The sequence below is a fragment of the Heteronotia binoei genome, chromosome 2 (genome assembly GCF_032191835.1).
Source record: "Heteronotia binoei isolate CCM8104 ecotype False Entrance Well chromosome 2, APGP_CSIRO_Hbin_v1, whole genome shotgun sequence".
NCBI classification, from domain to species: Eukaryota; Metazoa; Chordata; class Lepidosauria; order Squamata; family Gekkonidae; genus Heteronotia; species Heteronotia binoei.
The window spans coordinates 42,697,746-42,723,252 of record NC_083224.1 but is presented as its reverse complement, the minus strand read 5'-3'; the positions used below and the strand labels follow the sequence as shown (position 1 = coordinate 42,723,252).

At 41.9% G+C, this 25,507-nt stretch overlaps 1 protein-coding gene across 1 annotated transcript; it reads left to right on the top strand.

Annotated features, from left to right (window-relative positions):
• The first annotated feature begins 4,865 nt into the window (after positions 1-4,865).
• Positions 4,866-25,467, top strand: SERINC3 (serine incorporator 3). Its single transcript, XM_060230875.1, has 10 exons — positions 4,866-5,132; positions 12,397-12,558; positions 13,404-13,597; positions 14,897-14,976; positions 17,308-17,445; positions 18,943-19,112; positions 20,756-20,846; positions 22,050-22,233; positions 22,919-23,143; positions 24,702-25,467. Exons 1-10 carry the CDS (start codon positions 5,094-5,096, stop codon positions 24,838-24,840), a joined length of 1,422 nt encoding a protein of 473 aa, XP_060086858.1. The 5' UTR covers positions 4,866-5,093; the 3' UTR covers positions 24,841-25,467.
• Positions 25,468-25,507: the final 40 nt, after the last annotated feature.

Here is a 25,507-nt window from a genome sequence, read left to right as displayed (position 1 = left end):
CATTTTTGCAGCACTCTGTAGTTTGTCATAAAGCCATTTGGAAGTAGCCTGTTTCCACTGAAAATGCCTGGGTGGGTCTACAATGAATCTACAGATGACCCTGCATGGCATAGTTTGGTCATTCAGACTAAAGGGAATTTATATCTGACAAGCTATTTATTCCAGCTGATTAGGATAAACTTCTGGCTTTTTTTGTGTTTTTTTCCTGCTACAGCAGTCAGAAAGCTGATTGCGGTCATACTTTTTCCTAAATACAAGTAGTTTGAGATGATGCTGAATGCAATCAGGATGCTTTGTGTTGGTAGAGAGCAAGTCTCCTGTTAAAAGGTTTAGATAAAGGAATGCGTCACCTGGATCAGTGGGGTATAAGGCTGCTATTGTTCTTCTAGGTTAAAAATGATTTAACTAGAAGAAAAATGGGAAGCAATAGCTAGACAGATAGAGGTGTCAGAGGTATTCTGAAAACTACTGTTCTGGCGAGGAGGCTTTCTAAATCTAACTTTAAAAACACATGGATTTTTGAAAGCTGTGTGTGTAAATAAAACATCACCCTATGAATTGCAGATCTTCAATTTCTAAAGTCAATAAATATTACTGAATACTTGAGATGCCTAATCAAAACAAATAGTTACAGTATGAGCATTTATTTCAGGAAGGCCACTGATGTGAATGCCTGGAAAATTGAAGAATTTGCAGTAATCTGGATGTTTGCTAACTAAGAGTTTTATATCAAAAGCAGCAACTCATCTGTAAATAGCTAGGTTCTTACATACCCGGTGCCAGACTCAATCTTTTAGCACATTCTGTTCAGAGATCATAGCAATCCAATCACAGAAAGTGAAAGGTACCACGTTGCATTGTACCATAATTACACACAAAGAAGACATAGAGACAAATCCAAAATAAAATAAACCAGAAAAATTTGATTTAAAGTTGTGAAGTAACTGCAATGAAATCCATAAGACTTTAATATGCATACTATCTATTGCATACAGCTAAAAGCACTGAACCTCACAGTATGGTGCTGTAGTTTAACTAGTTTGGGAGTCAGATTGGCAGTTAGGGTGCATTTTACAAAAACTTGTGTCATAAGAACATAAGAGAAGCCATGTTGGATCAGGCCAATGGCCCATCCAGTGCAACACTCTGTGTCACACAGTGGCCAATATATACACGCACACATATACATATACACACACACACACACACATATATATATACACACACACACTGTGGCTTATAGCCACTGATGGACCTCTGCTCCATATTTTTATCCAATCCCCTCTTAAAGCTGGCTATGCTTGTAGCCACCACCACCACCTCCTGTGGCAGTGAATTCCCCATGTTAATCACCCTTTGGGTGAAGAAGTACTTCCTTTTATCCGTTTTAACCTGACTGCTCAGCAATTTCATTGAATGCCCACGAATTCTTGTATTGTGAGAAAGGGAGAAAAGGACTTCTTTCTCTACTTTCTCCATCCCATGCATTATCTTGTAAACCTCTATCATGTCACCCCGCAGTCGACGTTTCTCCAAGCTAAAGAGCCCCAAGCGTTTTAACTTTTCTTCATAGGGAAAGTGTTCCAAACCTTTAATCATTCTAGTTGCCCTTTTCTGCACTTTTTCCAATGCTATAATATCCTTTTTGAGGTGCGGTGTGTCATTATACCATGATATTTATACAACTTTACTACCTTTACAAATAGAAACTGCAGGCAGACATGCTTGTCCAAAATAAAATCCAAAATGAAAGTCATGTACTATAATGCATAAGGACCAACTAAAATATGTTGCATTATTTGGTTGATTTTAAGAAGATGTTATTTTTTTAAAGGACTAAATTACTATAATTTATTTTGTACTCTGAACACCGAGAGGAAGGTATCTGTTGCTGTTTTCCAGGTTTCCTTCTAACCTCCATTTATCATAGAGTGGAGTATGGTCCAGTTCTGTATAGATGGTGTTTTCAGAGTTCTAACAGAACTCAGACATTTGCACGAGACAACACAACTGATAACATTAATTCTGACAATGAAACAATATTTATGTTCTAAATAGTACATAAGGGGAAGTACCATGAAAATGAATTTTAAATTAATTTGTTTAGGCATGACAAAATTATGTTGTTAGACCCGCAACATATGTTCCCATGGTTTATAGTGCTATTCATAACAAAATGTATAATTGCTTCAAATGATCTTCTAAACGGAAGTAAAATATTAAAAACATTATGTCACAGGAAAATCATGGTGACTGTGTAATAATAATATAGACATACTGATAATGTTTCCCAACTGCCCAGATAATAATAGCACAATGGCATAGTAATGGTATGTCATCATGTGTCTCTGGAATTGCAGTGCTAGACATATTTACAAATAAATTCAGTTGAACACTGAGGAACTTTGTGGATTATTACACTTTTGATGCACTTTTCTCCAACGAGATTAAGACAGTATACACGGTTCCCCATGTTATCCTCCTGAGAACCATGTCATAAGGTTTATGCTGTGACAGAATGACCAGAGGTCACTCAGTCAGCTTCATAACAGGGACTTGAGCCCAACTTTCCCCATCCCTAGTTTGTACTAAAATCAGTACTCCATACTTGCTCCCAAAATTAATATTTATTTATCCAGCATCAGAAGTATACATGATGTTTGACAACGCTTAAATGAAGGAGGAAAAAAAGGTAGGTGTCAAGCACGTGGGTTCAATGATGAGTCGAAGTTGATACAAAGACTACGTTTATTGATAGACCGATACTTTGGTAACAGGTTCTTGAGAGTAATGCCAACTATACATTGATACAATACTTTTAAAGACTACTTCAAAGGGATTCCAAGGGATGGGGTTGTGGGGTAGCATTCACACATAAACTATCATAACTGTCTACTTTCCCATAGCATTATCAGGACTGTGTCCTTGCTTTCCCAGATGTTTTTCACTCCCTTACCGGAATGTATGGGAAGGTGCCGACTACTTAGTTTCGATTCTCACTAATTCTAATTACAAGCCATGAAGCAGGGAAGGGGGGAAGGGAAAGAATAACAAACCAGCAAAGTTAGGTCCTCCATGATACTTCACAGACCAGGTTAAGCAGAACCATAAAACAATGAATTAACACTGGAATTTCACCATGACAGTAGGCCCCTTCCCCAAGAGTCTTCCAAAACAAACTCCACAGACAAACGGGAGGCAGACAAGGGTAGGAAGGGGCTGGGCTGAATGTTTGCATATACAGTTAGTGGAAAAATACTGGGTTCAAAGCAGGAGGACGCTCATGAGAGAGTGATTTCAGCTTTTTATTCAGTGATTACAGCATTGCATTAGAGAAACTGATTTGCTTGGCAGGGTCAAAGGCCCTGCTTATTTACATGCAAATAACCCCACTCAAGACCCAACACACATAACTATGTGGAGCATGGTTTCTGTTAATTCTGTAATTATGATATTATTTAGTTTGTATGTCGTTTAATGTTTTGGTAAGGTTTTTTAATGTTGTAAGCCGCCCAGAGCTCACTTGCGGGATAAGACAGGGTATAAATCGGAAAATTAAATTAAATTAAAACTATAGGTATATGGACTGGCTCAATGACTCCTGATTGGCCTGCTCTCATAGTCCAGGTGGCTATTTTTATGGAGCCTCAAGCTCAGCAAAGTCTCTGGTAGAACCTTAAGGCAAGTTCCAGTCCCAATACATAACAGTTTTGTACTTACATCTGAAGAAACATAGGCCATGAATTGATAGTTTATATTCCTGAAATTCCATGAATATTTAAGGCTGATCTTTGCCCTTCCTTTGACACTAGTCTGTTAAAGAAATTAGAAGAAAATGATTGTATTTCAGGAGGAACTGGGAAGTCACAAAGATTTACATGATTTTGAAAAAATCAGTCCCAACAGTAAATATGAATCTCAATATGCATTAAAAAAGGAATTACTATATTCGTACAATCCATTATATTAGTCATTTTCAGTGGGTACACTGAATTTCTTTACATCAGACTCATCATTCTAGAATCTTGCCATTTTTTTGGAATTTACAATGATCAAAAGCTTAAAACCTAGCTCTATACTCATACTGAAACAACAACAAGAAGCAATTTTTTAAAAGCTTAACTTGAAACAGGGTTTAACTTCAGCCTGGCCCCTGGAACACGGAAGAGGGAAGTTTTGAGTATGCATATTATGTTTTCCGACTAGGGGAAACAAGCTCTCCAGGGTAACTATCAGGCTTTCTTAACACTGTTTCCTACTTTTAACATTTAGAACGTTTTTATTATAACCAGGGCTTTTTTTGAGCAGGAACGCAGTTCCGGCTGCCTTCTTGTATAACACATTAGCGCGGAGGAGGGAGTACGATTTCAATACTGAAGCCATTTTAAAAATGTTATTGCTATGTTCTATAATCCAAATCCAGTTAGTATTGCTAGCTCCTATCCCCCACTATTTTTTGTAAAGGGGGTGGGAGAAATCTCACTCCTGGCGGCACGAGGTTTTTCTTAGAAGAACCAAGTTTAATGAACGCACGAAAAAGGGGGACATACGGTACATTGATATGTAAATGACGGAGCCGCTGTCAAGCAGTGACATTAAACAGAAGCCGCGGTCCCATTAGTACTGCAGAAGGGCTGTTGCTATGGCAATCGCTCCCGGCAGTGCCGGTGACGCCTTGCCTCGGGAGAACCGGAACCCCTCCTTCAAACATGCCTCCCACTAAACTGCCCCGTACCGTAAACGATTAGGACACAGCCACTTCATAAAAGTTCCTGTCCAATCAGCGCCTTCAGCTTCAATGACGTCACTAAGCATCCTCCTTGCTACCGCTTCCTCCTCCTCCTCTGCCTCCACTTTTCCTTCTTCTCACCTCGTGGCATTTTTGACTGTGCCGCCTCATTGGCCGGCTCTTTAGACTCCGCCTCCTCCTCCCCCTCATGATCGGCCCTGGCCGGCTGCCAGAGCGCGGCGCTCAAGACTGGTAGGGACAATAACAACAACAATAGCCGCGACGGCGCGAGGCGGCTGGGAAGGGAGAAGAGGGGGCGAGGAGGCGAAGGCGCTCCCGTGAGCGGAGGGGCTGCGCTGCCGCCATGGGGGCCGTGCTGGGAGTCTGTTCTCTGGCCAGCTGGGTGAGTCCGGGGAACAACGGCCTCGCCTGGGTTGAGGTGGCCCAGCCGGCAGAGGCTTCCGGGTTGGGTGCGGGTTAAGCCCTGTTCGGTGGGTGGGCCCCTTCTTTTGCCTCCGGGGAAGTAGGGTATGTGGTGGGTGAGAGACTCGGAGCCCGCTCGTGCGGCATTATCGTGAAGATCCTGTGGTCCGTTTTTATAGGGTGATAATTCTTTTCTTGAGGAATCGGTTTTTGTATCGCCAGTGGAGCCTCCGTGTTCAGGGGCAGGTTACCTCTGAATAGCAGATATCTGCAAGGAACGAAGGGGAAGTCTGCCTCTCTTCATGCTTTGCTTGGTTGCCTTTCCAGGACAAATTGTTTGGCATTATTTGAAGCAGGAAGCTGGGCTAAATGGACCACTGGTCTAACTCATCAGGGCTCTCTTATGTTAATTAGGGGTATTGGGCTCCTGCCAGAGCAACACTGATTTGTTGTTGTTTTCTCATCTAGGGAAGTTGGTAGAGTTACTCAGGTGAAAAAGCAAAAGAAGGTTTTGTGTGATCTTGTTTGCTTAGTTCTCTTGAATATATAAAGTTGCCCTATACAAGATCATAGCAAAGTCAGCAGTGTCAACTCTTGCTGGCAGCATCTGTCCAAAGACTCAGTTGGGAGCCTTTCACATCAGCTGCAACGTAATCTCCTAATTGGAGATAGAGGGAATTGAAGCTGCCTGAAAATCAGATGCTGTATTATGGAGCTGGGCTTCCTGTGACTTCTCTTCCTCCTCTGCCCAGTGTTGGGAGGGTTTCCCTCTAGACTCATTTTCTTTCTTTTCTCCTTTTCTAGTGACTTCCATTCCAGGAATGATGTTGATGCCTAGCCAGGAAATGACAGCTGAGTCATAGCTAGCTCACTAGCACATTAGCTGATCAGGTTTAGAACCCTTACTCTTTATGATATAAAGCTAGTCCCACGGATCTGGATCTGCGTTTCGCTAGCAGGTCTTCTGTTGTGCCCCTCTTTCTCTAATTTTGTTAGGTTATTTGAATAGGTTACTGTACATTGATTTGGTAAAGAAGAGTAATCTTTGCGTATAAGAGGGAGCGTGCATCATTAGTGGGAACAAAGGGTCCCTTCATATTTTTCTTGTTTCAGCTTTTACTTAAGGATTCAGGGTTTATTAATGTGTCCACTTGAGTGCTTTTGTGTTGTGCTAAGGATCCTGCTGAAATTCATCTGAATCTGAAGTATGATTTTTATTATTGAAAGGGAAAAGCACATTCACATTTAGCAAACATCTTCTGAACTACCACCAACATTATGGTAATAGTTTAGAAAGCAGGTCCCCTTGCAGCAGCTGTATGAAGGTATGCTACTTTTCTTAAATTGTCACTGTCTCAGGGCCATTTACGACTGTCTGATGCACTTGCTTTATTTCTTTAAAGATGCTGCTGTCTTTTTCTTTCCCCTTTGGAGTTATCACTATCTTGAGTGTGTGGACAGAAGGTATTGAGCTCCCTTGTATCCCTGCATGTGTAGATGGAGTGTGTATTTACTCTGACTGAGGTAGATAAGCATGGAATCTGAGTTTTGAAAGCATGTGCAAATGAATAACACAGTCCAGGCATGCACATTACAGCAGTGATACAGTGGCCACTTGGGCAATTTCCAAACTGCTCTGTGTAATAGAACTCCAAGTATACCATGAGAAATGAGTATAGTTGAAGGCTGCTGTAATCTCCTCAGTGCCCCTGCGTACTGCTATGCCTCTGATTGGCTCCCTGCTTCTTCTTCCTCTGTGAGTGGGAACAACTTTGGAATGTGTGTGACTGAAGCAGCCACATCAGGGTTTTGATGTTTGGGAATGGTATTGTGGTCTCAATTTAAATTGCTGTTTTGCCCTAGAAATTTTTCCCATAGTGCTATACAGTTCTAAGTGGAAAATTTTTCCACTTCTAACAATACACTTATGTTCCTGAAGTGAATTGCTACAGTATCAGTCAAAATGGGCAGTCTCAAAGTTATAATCTCCACCACTACACACACCCCTGGCAACTGGCCTAGAAAAAAAACAAAAGCTCAGTTTTGGGCCTGGTGCTTTTTAATGTTTTCATCAAAGATCTAGATGACATGAAGGGGCTACTCATTAAGTTTGAAGATGACACCAAATTAGGTGGGATACTGAACACTCTGGAAGAGACAAAATACAGTCAGACTGGGATACATTGGAAAAATGGGTAAATATGAACAAGATGGAAAATTTGCATCTGGGTAGTAAAAATGTTATGCGTGCATACTGAGTGGGGGATACTGTTCTGGGTAGTAGCATATAGAACTTCCTGACCATTAGAGCAATTCCTCAGTGGAACAGGCTTCCTTGGGAGGTGGTGGGCTCTCCTTCCTTTGAGGTTTTTAAACAGAGGTTAGATGGCCATCTGACAGCAGTAAAGGCTCTGTGAATTTAGGGGGAGGTATTTGTGAGTTTCCTGCATTGTGCAGGGGATTGGACTAGATGACCCTGGAGGTACCTTCCAACTCTGATTCTATGTGTGAATGGGATCTTGGGGTTTTGGTGGATTGCAAATTGAGTATGTGTAGACACTGTGACGCAGCAAAGAAGGCAAATTCGATCTTAGGATGTATCAGTAGATGCATAGTGTCTAACATGAGATGTGATAGTACCACTTGGAGTCTTGTGTCCAGTTCTGGAGGCCTTTTTATAGGAAAGACATTAAATAGCTTGGGTGCAGAGGAGAGCAATGAGGGTAGTTAGGGGTTTGGAGATTAAGCCTTATGAAGAAAGGTTGGGCTCACTGGGGTTGTTCAGCCTCGAGAAGTGGAGGCTGAGGGTGGGGGGATATGGTTACTCTTTATAAATAATATTCGTTGTCATTTAGAGGAAAGTAGGGTGATATTTCAGATGGTAGTAGTGGAATTCTCGGTAAGCAAAACGTGAAAGAGAAAAAAATTGTAGGTTAAGAGAAAGATAGATTTTTAAATAAAGAACATTGCACACAAAGGCTCTCGCATCTCAAACAATATTAAATGCATTAGAAGTATACAAATTTAAATCAAGCCTTTTAAACAAAAATCAACAAAAAGTTTTCAGACTTTTGAACTAGTCTGATCACCCCTCTTCCATTTCTTAGCCGAATATACTGTCAGTTTTTCTCTTTCTGCCACATTCTAAATCTTAATCTATTATTTAAGGAGTAGTGCTTTGGAATAGGTATCATTTAATGGTTCAAAATCATCACGTAAAAAAGGTCCGTTTAAAATGAACGGGATACTTTTTAGCAAATTCTAATGCATTAGTGAGCAATAAAAACATACTGATTTGAGGTAGAATAGAGCCCTGAATAGTGTCTCAGAGTACACGGAGCATTTTTAAAATGCTTATTTTTTTTACTAGTATAGAAAAGACTAGTATAGAAAAATGCTTATTTTCAGATAGCTTTTAATGTGATTTATTGGCTGCCTTTCTCATTGAGACTTAAGGGGGATTACACTACTATTAGAAGCACAGAACATCTGATAAGCAGTATAATAGGACTAGGGTTGCAAGAATCTGAAATTTATCGTGTATGGTTCAAATAAAGGTATCACTGGTACAACTTGCATCCCATGCTAGCAAGTGCTGCTTTTCAAGTATTCCTTTCTGTTGTGGTGATTGGATCCATTAGAGCATAGGAACAGAAGGGTTTTCAGTCTGCAGAGTGTGACTTTTCTCACCTCCAACTACAGCTCCAAATACCCCCTAAAATGTGGTTTCTCTGGGTCCACAGAACCTCTCCTAACTTGGATCCAGTTTATACACGTAGGAGAAGGAGTTAGGATTGAGGTTGGGAGAATGGAGTGCATCACTTCAGACTGTGAGTGAAGGAAGAATTATCTAAAATCACATTTTGGAATGCTCACTTGTGTTAAACTCTGTGTAAATAGAGTGTCAGTTTTCTATTTGTACGGAGTTATGCAGTCCATTTTGCTACCTGAAGGTTTAGTCCACTCATTGTTTGACGTGTGCAGGTAAGCCCTACACTCTGTTCCTTTGCTCTTCATCATATAATTTCTACACTTTGTTGCACCCCATAAAAGCAAATAACTAAACAAGAAGCATGGGCTGGTAGTTACACTGGGAGCACTAGTGAGTTCCACAAGACAAACAATTTTTGGTAGAAACATTTACAGTGAAAGCACAGTGTAAAGCTGAAGTCGAGGGACACTTGGATGGATCAGTGGGTGCCAGTCTGTGACTCCCCAGGATCAAGCTGTAATAAATGTTCAAACTGTTGCAATGTCTGGTAACAAAGCGGTTTTGCCCACAGATTTCTTTACAAAGAAAGCAGCCTTTCATAAGAAAGTCAGTCATAAGTTCAGTTTTAAGAGATTACGTTTGCATAAAGTTCAGATTTCATTTTGAATATTACATTATCTCTTGAATGTAGCTGAAACTTTGGACATTTGGTAAGCACTATTTGCATTTTTAAAAACTCATTTAAATTTTGTTTAAAAATTATTTTTATCCACACTGGATAAGAAGCTTAGTTAGAGATATTTTGATGCAAAACTGAAAGTATCTGTATAGGAATGTCATAGATTAGACCTCACAAAGTATGAATTCTCTTCATGCATCTGAAAAAGTAGGCTCAAACCTACCTTAGGGACCGTCTCTTCCCACATGTTCCCCAGAGAGTGCTTAGATCTGGTTCCCAAAATCTGCTAGTAATCCCCGGACCGAAGGAGGCCCCTCTGAAGTCAACTAGGGAACAGGGCCTTTTCAATCACAGCCCCCTGCTGGTGGAACCAGCTACCGGAAAAGGTGAGAGCCTTGCGGAACCTTGGGCAGTTCCACAAGGCCTGTAAGACGGTCCTCTTCCGGTTGGCATATAACTGACTGGTACCTAAAAACTGTGAAGGAATGGTTGTGAGAATAGCACCGAACTGTCAGATTGTTTTCTTGTTTTAACTGTTGTAAATTATTCAATGTATTTTAATATTTATTAACTTTATTGTTTTGAATTCTATGTTGAAGCTGCACTGAGCCCGCCTTGGTGGGGAGGGCGGGATATAAATCGAATAAATAAATAAATAGGGGAAGGGTGCCCCCCACTTGGCAGACAGGAGATGTATACCTGTCCCCATGGCATGGGATTGACTGCCTCATAGGCAACCATATCTGCTCAAACCCACATATCCCCCTCCTCTGAAAAGGAAAAAGTCAGAGATCAATTCCCACACCCAAGACTAGCACCCTACCCACTGGGCCAAGAAGGCATGCCATCAGGAGGGCTGATGGCCTCCCACTGCAGCCCTGAAGTCACCACAAGCCTTACAGGGCTGGCAGAGAACACTTCAAAGACAGGCTTGACTCAATGGAAAGCCGACCAGGGTTCTGATTCAGTCCCCATATGGGGAAAGGCCAGAGATAAGCAAAAGTTTTTGGAAAACATTTTATCCCTGCAAACTGTCAAAGAATGGCCCGGCTGATGGGCTGCCCCATTTTGGCTGAGACACTCTTCCATAGTCCCTCCATGCAGCACACTGATACCCCATCCACCTTGACCTATCAACATGAATGCCAGCATGAGCGTCTATGAGTCAGAGCTCATCCCTCAGTAGTGAAGGGGTGACGCTTTTGAGAAGCCCTATGTGGGGATCACAGAGGGGGACACGAGTCGGGGCAGAAGGGGTGGGTGTGTTTATATAGCGACTAAGGTTTACTCAAAGAGTCGAACTCGACTGTGTGACTGAACAACAACAGAAGGTTTATACAGTGTGGGAGGGCTTTGAGTGGGTACAGGGGTGAGGGGTCTGGCCACTACACTGTGGTTTTTGCTGGTCTAACTTGTGGGCAGCTCTGGGAGGTTTTCCCAGAGCTTGGATTCACTGCAGTCAGGAATAGCATTTCAGGGTGTGTTTTTGGCTGCAGCCAGAAAAGGGAAGTGAGAAAGTTCAACTTTGTAAGCAGCTCTAGTGGATCCAAGCCATAGACTGCTGTTTCCTACCCCATATGTTTTCTAATACATGCTTCTGGGTAGGATAAATGTGGGTTTTCTGGGAGGTTTTTGGTGCCTGCTCCAGGACTCCTGCTGCAACATGATTGTTTTTACTAAATACTCAATTAATAGCATTGCTATCCTCTGCATGAATTTTTTAAAAATCTGTAGAATTTCCTTAGATTTAAGTTTTTAATAAAAGCAACTCAGCTATATTGGCACTGATATTTTGTACAAGTTGTGCAAATCAGGCAGCTGATCTAATTGCATATAGTGAGACCTGTCCAAAACCTTTATTAGATCTAAGTGCTGCATAACATGTTTTTTTTTTTTTGCACAAAATAACTGTTTGATCATAGTGAATCAGTGACAGATTCCAGTGAAGACTGCTTCAAATTATTCATGATAAGGGTCATAAATATACTTTTGGAAGGGGAGGTGGAATTTGGTAAATCTCCTAGGTCTTATTTTTTCAGACATATTTCAGATAATGTGGGAAAATGTTTATAGCCAGATTGTAATAAATGTAAAGCCAGCCTGGTGTCCGTGGTTGAGAGTGGTGGACTCTAATTCCAGAGAACTGGGTTTGATTTCCCACTCCTTCACATGCAGCCAGCTAGGTGACCTGGGGCCAGTCACAATTCTTGCAGAACTTTCTCAGCCCCACCTCCCTCACAAGGTGCCTGTTGTGGGGAGTGGAAGGGAAAGTGATTGTAAGCAGCTTTGAGACATCTCAAAGTAGGGAAAGGTGGTGTATAAAAACCAACACTTGTTCTAAAGCAAATTAACCTCTATTTGAATAGAGTTCTGTACTGTAATGTAATTGTAGACCAAAAGAGCATGAGAATTAGGTAATCTCAGTTAGTAAGCCGTTAACTTAGATGTTGTAAAGCTAGGGAGGGAATGATTGGCAAACAAATCATATAATCTGTTGTGAAAAGAATCTAGGGTAGTTAATAATGAATTGGATGACCTTGGGCTAATAACAGTCTTTCAGCCTATCCTTCCTCATGGGCAACTGACAGTATTAAGGGGGAGGGCAGAACAGTGGTGTAAGATGCTTTGGGTTCCCATTGGGGAGGAAAGCAGGGTATAAAATATCTAAGTAAATAAAGTGAAAAGTTGCTGCATGTTTGTGAACCTCCTATGCCTACAAAATCACCTTCTTAAATGAGCTGAAATTCCTTCCTGAAGAAGCAGTGGTCGCATGGGGATTCCATAGGTAATGTGTAGTTTGTGTGCACATGCTACCACTTACGATAAAATGTCCTTATTCGTATCTGTTTACAGATTCCATGTCTGTGCAGTGGTGCATCATGTCTCCTGTGTCGCTGTTGTCCCAACAGCAAGAATTCTACAGTGACTCGTCTTATATATGCCTTCTTGCTTCTCTTGAGCACTCTTGTTGCTTGCATCATGCTGGCGCCAGGCATGGAAGAGCAGCTGAAAAAGGTAATGAACAGTCGTATAATCAGTCCGTTCTCATTCATTTGCAGGTGTTCTTGTTTCTTTCTCTGTCTTCTTTCATTGATTTAAATTGCATACCCCTTCAGAACTATGAGGGTCTCATTTTGTGCTTACTGTTTGGTATGCAATAAAGGCAAAAAAGGGAAGAAGAGATGGTATTTCTGTTACCCTGTAGCAAGCCACCTCTTGGTTTGACTTTGGGCTTGTATTCCAGTGTTCTAGGCTGATGTCCAAGAGCAACATTCCAGGCTTAGTCCATTTTTCACTGTTTTAAGGGAAGTATTATGCTGGAGTACAGTTGGCTTCTTCAGTAGTTTTTCAAAACCTCTTTCTTCAGGGTGCTTCAGTTTCCTAAGAGTAGTGTAATCCATGCTTTGGAGATACTGCTGTAGTCCTGTATCAGTGTAGTCATCAGTGCTTTATTGTCATTGTCTCTCAAATGTTAGAGCTCAGGTAGCCCCTTGGCTTACCGAGAGGTGATTGGCAAGGAAAAGGCAAGAGAGATGGCTAGAGTGACAGTGGAGGATGACAGAGTTTAAAATTAAACTCTGTTCTCTGCTTCATTCACACACCCAGTTGGTTGTACAAACAAACAAGGCTATTCTGTCACATCCAGTACTCAACACATATGCGTAGGCATGACTTTAGAAATGTGCTAAATGATTTTAGCAAGTTGTCATTTTATTTACCCAGGAGCAGTTCTGTAGTGGAAACAGGCTGTGAATTGGGGCTTTTGGGCCTGGGGCTGTGATATTTGCAGAGGGAACTGTATTTTAAATGATCTACCTCTGGCAAGGTCCTGTGAGTTATTTATTGGTCTGTTCTTTAAGGTGCCTGGATTTTGTGATGATGGCCTTCACACTCGCCTTCCCCACATGAAGGGCTTTGTTCACTGCGAAGCTTTGGTTGGATACAGGGCAGTCTACCGCATCAGCTTTGCCATGGCCGTGTTTTTCTTCCTCTTCTCCCTGCTTATGATACAAGTGAAAACAAGCAAAGATCCAAGAGCTGCTGTGCATAATGGGTATGCTGAAATTCAGGATTGGCCTCCTGTTCTCGGCTTTGCTTAGGAATGTCCAAAACAGAGACTGTGTTGAAGCATAGAAAATTAATGGCATAGCTATGAAGGAGCTTTTTTTTTAAAACAAAGATTGTATCTTTCCTATTACAGGGTTATTGACTATGTAAGTGTACCTCCCAGAGATATGATAGAATTATAGCCACTGCTTTCAAGTGCAGAAAATTTTACATTGGGGTGCATTTATGTAAATGCTAAGCCTGGAAGTATTCCCACAATTTATATGCTAGGCCTATAAACAGCATGGCTGCATCACCATAGGACATATAATTGCAGTGTCCACAGCTCTGGTTTGTTGCTGGACTGGAGGGCTTACCTCTCCTTCCTTCCCTTTCATGCAGAGAACTGTGATTTAACTTTTTGTGTGAGGAAGTAGGGGGGAGGAGCAAGGTGTGCCCATGAGGCCAGCAACAAGCTGGGTTTATGCTCACTTCTGCTTCAATTGTGGTTAGGGTTCCCAGCTGCCTAGAGAAAAAAATGCAGAGAGATGCTTTTTATGTCCATGCTATGAAAAGCTACAGCTACCCATTTACTCCTCAAAAAACAAAACATTTCTCAAGGACTGCTGGCAATGCTAGCAGCTATATATGATGTCTAGTGTAGCCAGAGCTTCATGTGCCAGTATTGGAGTTCTTGCCATTATTTTCTAAGTTCTAAGATACAGAAAAATGCTTTTTATTTGCTGCTTTGTCCATTTTCTCATTGACACTGTGGTTATTCTGTTGAAATCACTTGTAGATCCCTACTCTTCACTTGGAAATTGTCAACTTTGCAGCTGTCTAACATACTTTGTTTCTAGGTAATTTATGTATGATTGTGTGTTTTTAAAGCACTTTGCAGAAAGGTTTGAGATAATTTCTCAAGAACCACTTTGATCAGAGCACACAGCTTGCGTGCTTCAGGCAGTATAAACTTCATTAAGAAATTTCTGTTCTCAGAAGTGCCCTCTTAGAATTGTAATGAGGTGACCTAACTTGCTAACAACATCTTAGTGGGGAGAGGGGATGTTGGGGCTTCTGGAGGCCAGACAAGTGGATAGGTCCTGAGAGCCCTTCTACTTTGAGCCTGACGGTCACTCTTGGACCTGGATCAGTAGGAGAATCTCTGCTGGCAGACAGGATCAAGAGAAAGCATGTATGCAGATGAATGTTGCTGCTTGAGTATTTTTTATTAATAAAACATTTTATGGCCATAAAATAATTTACTATGGGGGGGGGGGAAATGTTCCTGCTTTTTTAAAAACAGGTTTTGGTTCTTCAAGATAGCTGCAGTTGTTGGCATCATGGTTGGAGCATTCTACATTCCCGAGGGGCCTTTCACAAGAGGTATGCACATGGGGCTAAAGAAATATTTTTTTAAAAAACCATAACTATGTTCAGGACAGTTTGTAGAAGACAGTTGTGAAAACCAGGGTGGGGGGGAGAGGGAAGTTTGTTTTTTGCCCCTGAGGACTTTGTTCTACTTTTCTGTAGGAAAAAATGGGGAGTAAGGGAGTTTGAGAGTACTGAAAAAAATTGCTGTGAAATATTTTCTGTTTTGGAATGCCTTTTAAGATGAGGCTTTTACCTAGCGTGAAGATTACTGCCTGGTGTGAGATAGATCTACACGTAGATCTACATATTAGAGGCTGAGTTCTCTCTATGTTGTAATGCAGACATAAACATAATCTATGTTGAAGCATATAAAGGTCACTGGTTTTGTTCACAATTCAAATGCTTAAGTGCAACTGATTGAGTCAGCTGATCTTGTGTAGCACCCAGCCACATAGTGAGGCCAGTTTCCCTGTGCTTTGTGTGTCCCACATTTTTTCCTGAGAAGTAAAAGTGTGGAAGAAATTGGTTTTGGCCTAGTTTGGAATGTGAGCTACAGCAGCTTATAGTCTCCTTGAATCCTAGGTGAGTGTTGTGGCTCTGAGTTCTTCCTTGTGGATTGTAATGTGAGCCAAAGGGAAACTCACTGCCTGCCTCTTACCTTCCCACTGAACTTTTCAGGCTGTACCAAAGGGAGGGGTGTCATTGGAGGCCATCCTACCAGGGACCTAGCAGAATGCTATGATGGTTTCCCCAGTGCCCCTGAGGCATGTGTTCTTAGAGCACCTGGTTCCAAAGGACTCAGCCCTGGGAAAACAATATTTCCCTGGGACTCTGAACTATTTATTTATTTATTTTGTGCATTTATAGTCCGCCCTTTCCCATAATGGGCTCAGGATGGATTACAACATTACAGAACAATTAAAAATTCAACCATAAAACAAGCAGATGAAACAGCGTGGATGGTGTAAGCACATTTTTAAGATTAGGACATAGATGTCATAAGTGTCCTAGGTGTCAAAATTGTCAAAAATGTTGGCCCGATCTCTAGCAGTCAAGATGGTAAATCAGTGCAGGGAGGCCAGTTAGAATTCCACTGAGTATTGGGGATGTTTCCAATTCCTTCTTTCTTCTGCTGCTCCCAGACCAAATAAACGGAAACCTGGTTGCAGGTCAGCAGTTAAAGGGAGGGTTTCAGGCCATGTCACACTCCAAATGATCAGCTGTGTGAAGGAGATTGATTTAGTGTTGGGGAATTCCTGAGCCCAGGAGTGTTCTCTGGGACCCCATCCCCACCAGAGTTCAGTGGGCTGGATGGAGACTGGCTAGATGAACTTCAGAAACAGGCAGTAGAAAAATCTTAATGCATAATATGCAATACAAAGACCTCAGAGTGTGCCGAATACATGTAATTGGAATATATTCCCTCTGCCTGCCAAGACCCACACAGAATCACTGGGAGTTGTTGGCATGCAGCTCCGAACAAATAAGGCACAAGCAATATATACTTTTCTGCAGTCTAGAGAATCAGATGTAGATGTCAAGTAGGAATGTGACAAACTTGACAAGACCCAGCCTCTCATATGTTGGCTGTATGAACTTTGCCCTAAGTTAGCTTATTATCCGTGATCATAGGCCCTAGATAGCCTCTTCATCAAGGTTAGGGAGCTAAGGCACCTCATACACACTGATAATCTATATGTTTAGACTGGAGCCTGGTATCCTTGGTCTCTTGGAATGTCAGCTATGCAGATATGTAAGGGCATAGGCAGGGCAATGCTTATTTGAAGGAATATAGCACTAGGCTGCAAAGAACAGATGTTAAATCAATTTATGATGATGCTCAAAAAGGCCTAGGCTCATTTAGGAGCAAATTCTGCAACACTTAGAATCTGTAGCGCTGTTCCCTGCCCCTGCCTCCCAGTCTTTGAACATATTTCTCCGACTCTGGTTCTGAATTGTTGGATGAAGTTTCACATCTGAGAATCTGAAGCAAGATTTTCCCACTGTTCTTCACACATGAACTAATTATAAGTTCACACTTGCTCTGTATCTGACTTTCCCCCAGAGTTTGTTGTTCAGGAGGTGTCTTCACAGAAGCCCAAACCTTAATTTTTTCTCACACCAAAATGGCAAAAACAGATTAAAAGAAAACTGGCTGCTCTTGCTCCATATTTCCATTTTTTTTTTAAGTTAAGGAGTTTGAAGAGGAGCTTAAGGGTTTTTTAATGGAGGGAGGAAAAAACAGGGGTGTGTATAGAACATCTGCATGCCAAGAAAAGGGAGGGTGACTTTCAGGGCTCTCAAATGCCAAGTAATTGACAAAGAACCCTTTATCCTTTTCAGCATGGTTTGCTATTGGCACTGCTGGTGCTTTCTGCTTCATTCTCATCCAGCTAATATTGCTTGTCGATTTTGCTCATTCCTGGAATGAATCCTGGGTTGAAAAAATGGAGGAGGGAAATGCCAGGTGCTGGTATGCTGGTAAGTGGTGCAAAGCCAGACATTAACTAGAACCTGATTCATCTGCCGCTTCATATGAAATTTGTCTTTATTGGCCAGCTTTATAAAACCTAAATGATACAATGTATAGAGTCACTTTATTCACAGCACTGGAGCCAAATACAATAGGTTAAATCCTGCTGCTTAAGTGTTGCAGTTAGGAAGGCTGCTCTCATTTGAATCCTGCTTTTGTTTACCAAATAGGTAGTCTCTAATTAAGTTGGGGGAATTCACAAAAAAAGACAGAGAGCGAGAGGAGGGTAACTGGGATTCTCCACCTACATATGCCAGGATTTTTCCTTTAGAGAACGCTCAAATAAACCAGGCAGATGTTCAACTGGAAAGGTTCTTATTATAAAGAAAAAGACCAAAAAGCACACAAGAAACACACACACAAGGGCTAATGAAGAGAAATACCAGGGAGGAAAGGGAGAACGTGATTTTGGGGAAGGGTGATAATTGCCAGTCCTGAAGAGGTCTGCAGAAGCAGCAAAATGACCAGCGTTTTGGGAAGCTAGAGAGAACAGCCCACAGAAAAGAGAGAATGTGAGGAGAGATCCAAAACACACACATACTGCTGGGCCAGCAGGGTAATCCAGTTAAAGGGCAAAATGTAAAGGGGATGATGCATTTGCCAGGAAACAATGACTGAATGGCTTAACTGGAGGGAGACAGAAAGGTTTGATGGCTCTACAAGTACCAGACAGGAAGGGAAATAGGTAAGGTGAATAGATTTAAGCATTGATTAATTGCTGCTTAGTGAGACTGAGACGATGATGGGATTATGCTGAGCAAATCAGTGAGTCGTGTTCTAAAGTCATGCATCTTACCAGGGCAAGGAAGGGGTAGTAGACAGCCAGCTGCTCTGACTCACATTTTAAAATGGTTTTCCCAGGCTGATGCCTGGCTAGCATCCATCTTGGTCCACCTTTGGCCCAAGCAGTGCCCTTTAGATATTGGGGTGATGTATGGAGAGGAGTCTCTGCCTCTATAAGCTATAAAGTGCCACTCTGCCAGAGTATGTGTCTGACCACTAACACTTTGCCAACTATCTCCTTGTGTTTGAGAATATAGTTTGTTTTAGGCGTCCTCTTTGGTTAAGACAGTGCTTAAGATACTTACATGACTGAAAAGTACTTGAAATAGTCACTGCAATGCCCTAAGCAGAGTTATGTGCATCCAGATCTATTGGAGTGAATGGGCTTAGCAGGGTTTAACTCTGCTCATGATGGCTCTGTTGATGTTCCAAAGTTCTGGAATCAGCCAGTTGAGGACGTGCTTTGAAGATATTCTTTATGATTTCACGCAGAGCTTGTTTATTACCATGTAAAGTGAGGTAGCGGTGCTCAGTTTTGCATAGGGGAGAGGGGCTAACACGAAATTAGCCAGACCCCTTAGGAGATAAGACTGAAATTTAACCTGTGTACTTTTTGTCAGTGCACATTTTCATGTTGTGATTTTTGTGTATTTTCTCTTCAGCTTTGCTGTCATGTACAGCCATAAACTACATCCTGTCTCTCACTGCTGTTGTGCTGTTCTATGTCTTCTACACAAAATCTGAAATCTGCCCTGAAAACAAGTTTTTCATCAGCTTTAATATGCTCCTGTGCATTGCGGTCTCCATCATCTCAATCCTTCCCAAGGTCCAGGTAGGCTGCATTTGGCAATAGGGTTCCTCTTCAAATGCTTTTAAAAAAAATTATATGCTGCCGTATTTTTAACTTTTTTATATATTCGGGTTTTAACAGCCCATAGACAAACACTTAAGAAAAAATATTTTAAGAATGAAAAACAGTAAAGAAGAATTTAGCCAAATCAACTGTACAGGCTTTACAAAAGTGACTTAGAAAGTGTCTTAATTTGTGGGTTATCAGAAGTGGATGAATATTTTAACAATGATACACAATAAATTTATCTCTGGTGACAGTCTGTGTAGAACAGTGAAGAAGAACATGCAGTAACAAATCACCCATTGGCAAGGAGCAGTCACAGCCACGTTGTTCTGAAGGAATCCCAGCAAAGCACCCCTTTGTCTCTGCTGCAGCCAGTGCAACACAGCTTTTAAGCATGTATGGCCATCTTAATGTAGATGTCATCAGCATGATTCCTAGATAGAGCAGGGAGCATTTCTCTCTGGCATCTTAGATAGGTTCCAGTCTTGCTTAAAAAGCTTATTTCCTTCTCTACCAAAGAGCTCAGAAACCTCAGTTGAGCCAGTTGTGCAGCTCTGAAATGTATGGTTTTATTGATGGAGCAATCATGTAATCTAACAGAGCTGCTTGTTTTTGTTTGAGGCATTTGTGTTGTACTGGGAGGTCCTGTGGCTCGGTGGCAGAGCATCCTGCTTTGCACACAGAAGGTCCCAGGTTCTACTCCCAGTACCTTGTGCTGAAAAGATCAGGTAGCTGGTGATATGAAGAAACCCGGAGAGCCACTGCCAGTCACAGCAGACAGTACTGACCTTGATAGACCAAAGGTCTGACTGTCTATAATGTAGCTTCGTATGTATGCTTCTTTTCTCTACAAAGAGATTTACAGAAAAATACAGTTTAAGTTGCATTATTTGAACATGTCCTCATCTATTAAGGTCTCTTAACCTGGGCTCCAGGCTACAATCTACAGGGAGTGAGACAGAAGTGCCCTGCCATGCCCAGATTTAAGTACTAGTAAACAGAGGGGAAATAAACTCAGCAGACATCCTGCCTAGCTACTTCTAGCCAGCTGTCACAGTCTTCCCGGCTTCTTCCCCTGCTGATCATGCAACCTGTTGTTTCATTGACATTGGGGTACAAATAACTGAAATATAGTATATCCTTTTTAAAAAAAACCTTGTATGGAAAGCTGCCTTGAGACACAGCCATTGTCTTGTCAAAGGGTGGGTTGTAGCTGGCTGTATAGGACTTCTGAATAGGCAGGAGTGCTGTGAAGGACCCTGAGAACAGGTATCAGCAGGGTTGGCAATCTTGAAATCAGTCTTTTGGAGGCTGAACAGCATTGTTCATTAAGTTAGTATATGTAGGCTAGGAGACCTGGATGAACGCTGTTTTGAGTATTGCTTTTTGCCACACGTTTGATGCTTTGTTTTATGTCCAGCCTTTAAGAAGCTTGTAGGAAAATTCTGAAGAAAACAGAGGCAGGGCTTTAGAATAAAACAACTAGCAAGTCTGTTGGACCAAAGATATGATTCAGTATAAGGCAACCGTGTGTGCGCACGCGCGCCCTAGTTTAGGTGCCACTGATAAAGCACTAGAGAGTGCTTCTGTCTGATTAATCACTTTGTGTGTTTAAACAGGAACACCAGCCTCGTTCGGGCCTCCTCCAGTCCTCCATCATTACACTTTACACCATGTTCCTCACTTGGTCTGCCATGTCCAACGAGCCTGGTAAGTGTTTGGATGTGCTGCTTATTGTGGCTGCTTCAGAATGACAGTGGCAATGGAAGAAATGGTTGAAACCTCTACAAATTTGGGGAGGATCTGGGGAATTGGAGCAGTGTGGACTTTAATGTCAACGCTGAACAATATGGGGGCAAGGAACAGTAGTGTGAGGGGAATCGTGGATCAGTTGCAAGAGTGTCGCCAGCTCTGGGTTGGGAAATACCTGGAGATTTTTGAAATGGAGCCTGAGGAGGGGAGATTGGGAGAAGCAGCCATTTTCTTCAGGTGAAATGATCTCTGTCACTTAGAGGTCAGTTGTCATCACAGGAGATCTCCAGCCACCACCTGGAGGCTGGCAACTCTAGAGTGCCACAATGAAGGGTATACCAAAAAGCACAAAAATCGTGGCCAATTAATGAACAAAAATTCTCATATTTTTAAACAAAAACACTCAATACTTGAAAAAGCAATTCATAAGAGTTATATTTGGCAACAGTTCATATTAAGCAATGCACTAAATATACAAAATCCATTCTCCAATAATGTGAGAACAAAGGTTGAATTTTAAAGTCTCTGTTAAACATGCATGTCAGTTTCCGACTTCAGATGCTAAAGAACAATTCTGCTGCTCCTGCAGACGAATTGAAGTGCCAGTGTTTGCAAAAGTGCAATGTAGAGAAACTTCCTATTTTCTTTTGTAGATTTATCCATTGGAATTTCATATTGCACTTTTAAAGCTTCGTTCCACTTGAATGATTTTAGAAAAGTGGGGATAGAGAAAGCCTCTGATAGCGACGCGCCTTTGTCACTGTTTCGGACGACCTTCCTCAGAGAGGCGTCTCCCACCAATTCACAGCTGATAATTTACACACAGCATCCGGCACGGAGAAAATCTGTGCGAGAATTTTTGTGCTTTTTGGTATACCACGTGGAGGTTGGCAACCCTGGTTGCACTCTGCATTTACTTCACATATATGCTTTTCCTAAGAGCATACAAACTCACTATGTAGCATACAAACTCACTATGTAGTATTTGAACTAATATCAGAAGTACCTGCTCATAGATGGTTTTCAGTGGAAACAAATCTTCAGGGTCGCACCAGTTATAGGCAACATACATTTCTGGCAGTGGCTGTTCCCGAAGCCTGTGTTTAAGAATGCTGAGAGACAGTTTGGGTTTTGTGCTTTATCTCTGGGATTATCTTTCAGATCGCAGCTGTAACCCAAGCCTCTTGGACCTCATCACCCAAATAGCCTCCCCTACCGCAGGCCCAGCGAATGCCACTGCCGCTTCTCTTCCTCCGACTCCTGCACCACAAAAAGCCTTGCAGTGGTGGGATGCGCAAAGCATTGTGGGACTTATTATCTTTGTGCTTTGTCTCTTGTACTCCAGGTGAGATCTGAGAAGCAAGCTTGCTAAACTGCAAGTAAACAGATCCTTTTTGTAGCATCAGTGTGTGCTTGCGGCAGTCTGTCAAGTGCATGGAAGTTTTCCTAGCTTGTATTGAACAGAGACATGCCACCTCTGTTTTTCAATTTCTCTTAATTTAAGAGGACAGAAGGCTGCTTTTTAACAATCCAAGGCTCAAGGAATGTTGGTGAAATATGTTGTAAACAGTACTCAAAGTAAACTGAAAGTGATGCATGTATTTTTAATCCACCTCCCCTCCCCACAGTTCACTGTTAAATGCTAGTTTTGCAGATGCAGCTGTTTCCAGTTGGTGAGAGAATTAATATTTTTACAGTCTTCATCAGCTGACAGGTTCTTAAATTTGCAACTGAGTTTTCTGCTGACATATGGTTCACTTCCAGGCAGCTTATATAGCCAGATGTCCTTATAGTCAGCAGTGGAATTGCATTGTGTACCTTTAAACCATTCTCTGAGCCTTCTTCGGCGGGGAGGGCGGGGAATAAATAAAAATTTATTATCATATGGTACATATGTGGGGTGGGGGTTAGACCTCAAGGAGTTTATGAATGCTTTCAAGAAGGCCACACAAACTGGTCTGTGACTAGTTGCAGCTTTGCTATTTGCAGATTTGAAATTTTGTATCTATCTATCTTGAATGGTTTGGCAGCATTCGATCCTCTAGCAACAGCCAGGTGAACAAGCTGACCCTCTCTGCAAGTGACAGCGTCATCTTGGATGATGCCGCAGGTGCTGCTGGTGACGTCGAAGACGGAGAAGTTCGGCGTGTCACAGATAATGAAAAGGAAGGAGTGCAGTACAGCTATGCCTTCTTCCACTTCATGCTGTTTCTCGCCTCCTTGTATATCATGATGACTCTTACCAATTGGTATAGGTAGGTGTATCCGGGGGGGGGGGGATTTTAATAGGAGATTCTTGTATTTTCACTATTTTGTACATTGGTTTCATAAGCTCAAGGAGGAGTGGAAGTGTCTGTAAACTAGCAGTTTAGATAAGGTTCCGTGCCTCTAATTGCGTCAAATGATTTCAGGCATGCTCAGTGATCTCTGGAACAATCCTGCAATAAAATCCTTGGGAGCTGGAGAGGGTGGCTGGGCTTGAGAGAAATGAAGACTTAGCCACATAGCTGAGCTGATGACTTGTAGCTAGCAATGCAGGCTTCCCTATATGTTGCCTCAAATTGCAGATCAGAACTGCCATCCTTCTCCCGTGAAGTAAGAAATGCTGGAGTACAGGAAGTGCTGTGCAAGAATTTGGAATGAGATTCACGGATCAGCCTTGTTCTTACTTGGGAATCAGAGATGCCATCACTTGTTGGGCATTCCTATTTAGAGATGCATGTCAGTGGCCTAAAGTTCTCTTACAGTCCCCCTTCTGTGAGGCCAAAAAAACATTTCAATAAGTACTATGGGAGACTACTTGGAAGTGACATTAGAACTGTTCCACTGCAACCAGCTTGGTCTGTAACTTGCATGTTTTCAGTGAGCCCCCTTGCCTCTGTTAACTGGCTTTCCTCCAGACTGTTTTAATATATCTTAACTTGAATTTTTTGCAACTTCCCTTTAAAGTGGTTCGTTCCCTGCCTGTTCACATGGGCATGGAAGGAAATTGTTGTTTCTTAGGGCTTTATTCATAGCTTACCCATATGGCTGAGCTGTGCCTGATCTCATTAAGAATGTTGACCCTGCCCCCAGTGTTGGAGGCTGTGGAAGTTCCCTTGACCCCCTCTGAGACCAGGTGAAAGAATGTCTTTCATTGGTTCTTAAACAACTCCTGAGCCAGTTTGGTGTAGTGGTTAAGTGTGCGGACTCTTATCTGGGAGAACCAGGTTTGATTCCCCACTCCTCCACTTGCACCTGCTAGCATGGCCTTGGGTCAGCCATAGCTATCACAGGAGTTGTCCTTGAAAGGGCAGCTGCTGTGAGAGCCCTCTCCAGCCCCACCCACCTCACAGGGTGTCTGCTGTGGGGGAGGAAGGTAAAGGAGATTGTGAGCCGCTCAGACTCTTCAGAGTGGAGGGCAGGATATAAATCCAATATCTTCTTCTTCATCTTAAAATAGCAATGCAAGGAAAAGACTTGTAAGGTTTGTTCTGGCTCACAGGAATACTCTTTAAGTGTGCATATAGAAGCTGTATTGGCGAAGTATAGTCTGTAAACAGTAGCTTGGCTCCCATGGAAGATTTCCAGCCATGGAATGGGATCCCTACCACCATAACCTAAAATGACCCCTCCCAGGAAGATTGGGGAGGGGGAGCCAAAATAGCGTATTCCCCCTCCCCTATTCATGCAGTTCAGGCCAGTATCATGGCCTGTCACTGCTTTTCTGCTCAGCCGAGTGGTTAAAAAAACAGCGCTAGGAATTCTGTTTGTTTCTAACCTTATTGAAGCTTTCATCGTGGCTCAATTTAACCTGTTGTATTCATTGCACAGCCCTGATGCCGACTTCAAAACTATGACAAGCAAATGGCCAGCCGTCTGGGTGAAGATCTCCTCGAGCTGGGTCTGTCTTGCTCTTTATGTCTGGACCTTAGTAGCTCCACTTGTCCTTACCAATCGGGACTTCAATTGAAAGACAGGAACAGAAACAAAGCTCCTCTTTGCTGAAAGCCAAATGTTCTGTATTTCTTCTTGGAGTTATAGCTGAAGCGCTCTTTCTCCAGCAACATACAGTGGGTAGAAAGCTGCTACCTTGCCTAATGCTTGATGCAAGATCTAAACTATGTCTATTTTGCTGTGTTTAAATTCCAAGCTAGCTAGCTTTACTATTAATCTACTACAGCTGTGCTGTTAAAAGTTTTTGGGAAATGCCTGTTGTGTAGCCCTACACACAATGTTTGAAGGTGTTTAATGGAACTGAAAGTAATATATTTTAAAGTAATCCTCATGCTTCAGTGTATGGAAGTGAAAGCCATGCTGTAAACTCTGTACATTCCACTTCAGGGAAACCTGTTGTTAATAGCATCCTAAAATAGTGTAGTGAGCCAACTTGTTAAAAATAGCAACTATTTGGATTTTCATTGTAAGGAACAAAAGTATAGAAATCAAGTGTTTCCTAATAAATTTCAATGTGCATGGTATCCTAAATAAGCTTTAACTGAGGCACATTAAAATGAAGATTTATTCCAGTGCTGTTTTGTAATATGAACAATTCTTATAAATGCCAGTGTATTTGCACTATAAACCTGTTTGATTAAAATTAGCTGTTCAGTGTCCTTTTTCCCTAGCTCATCCACTAG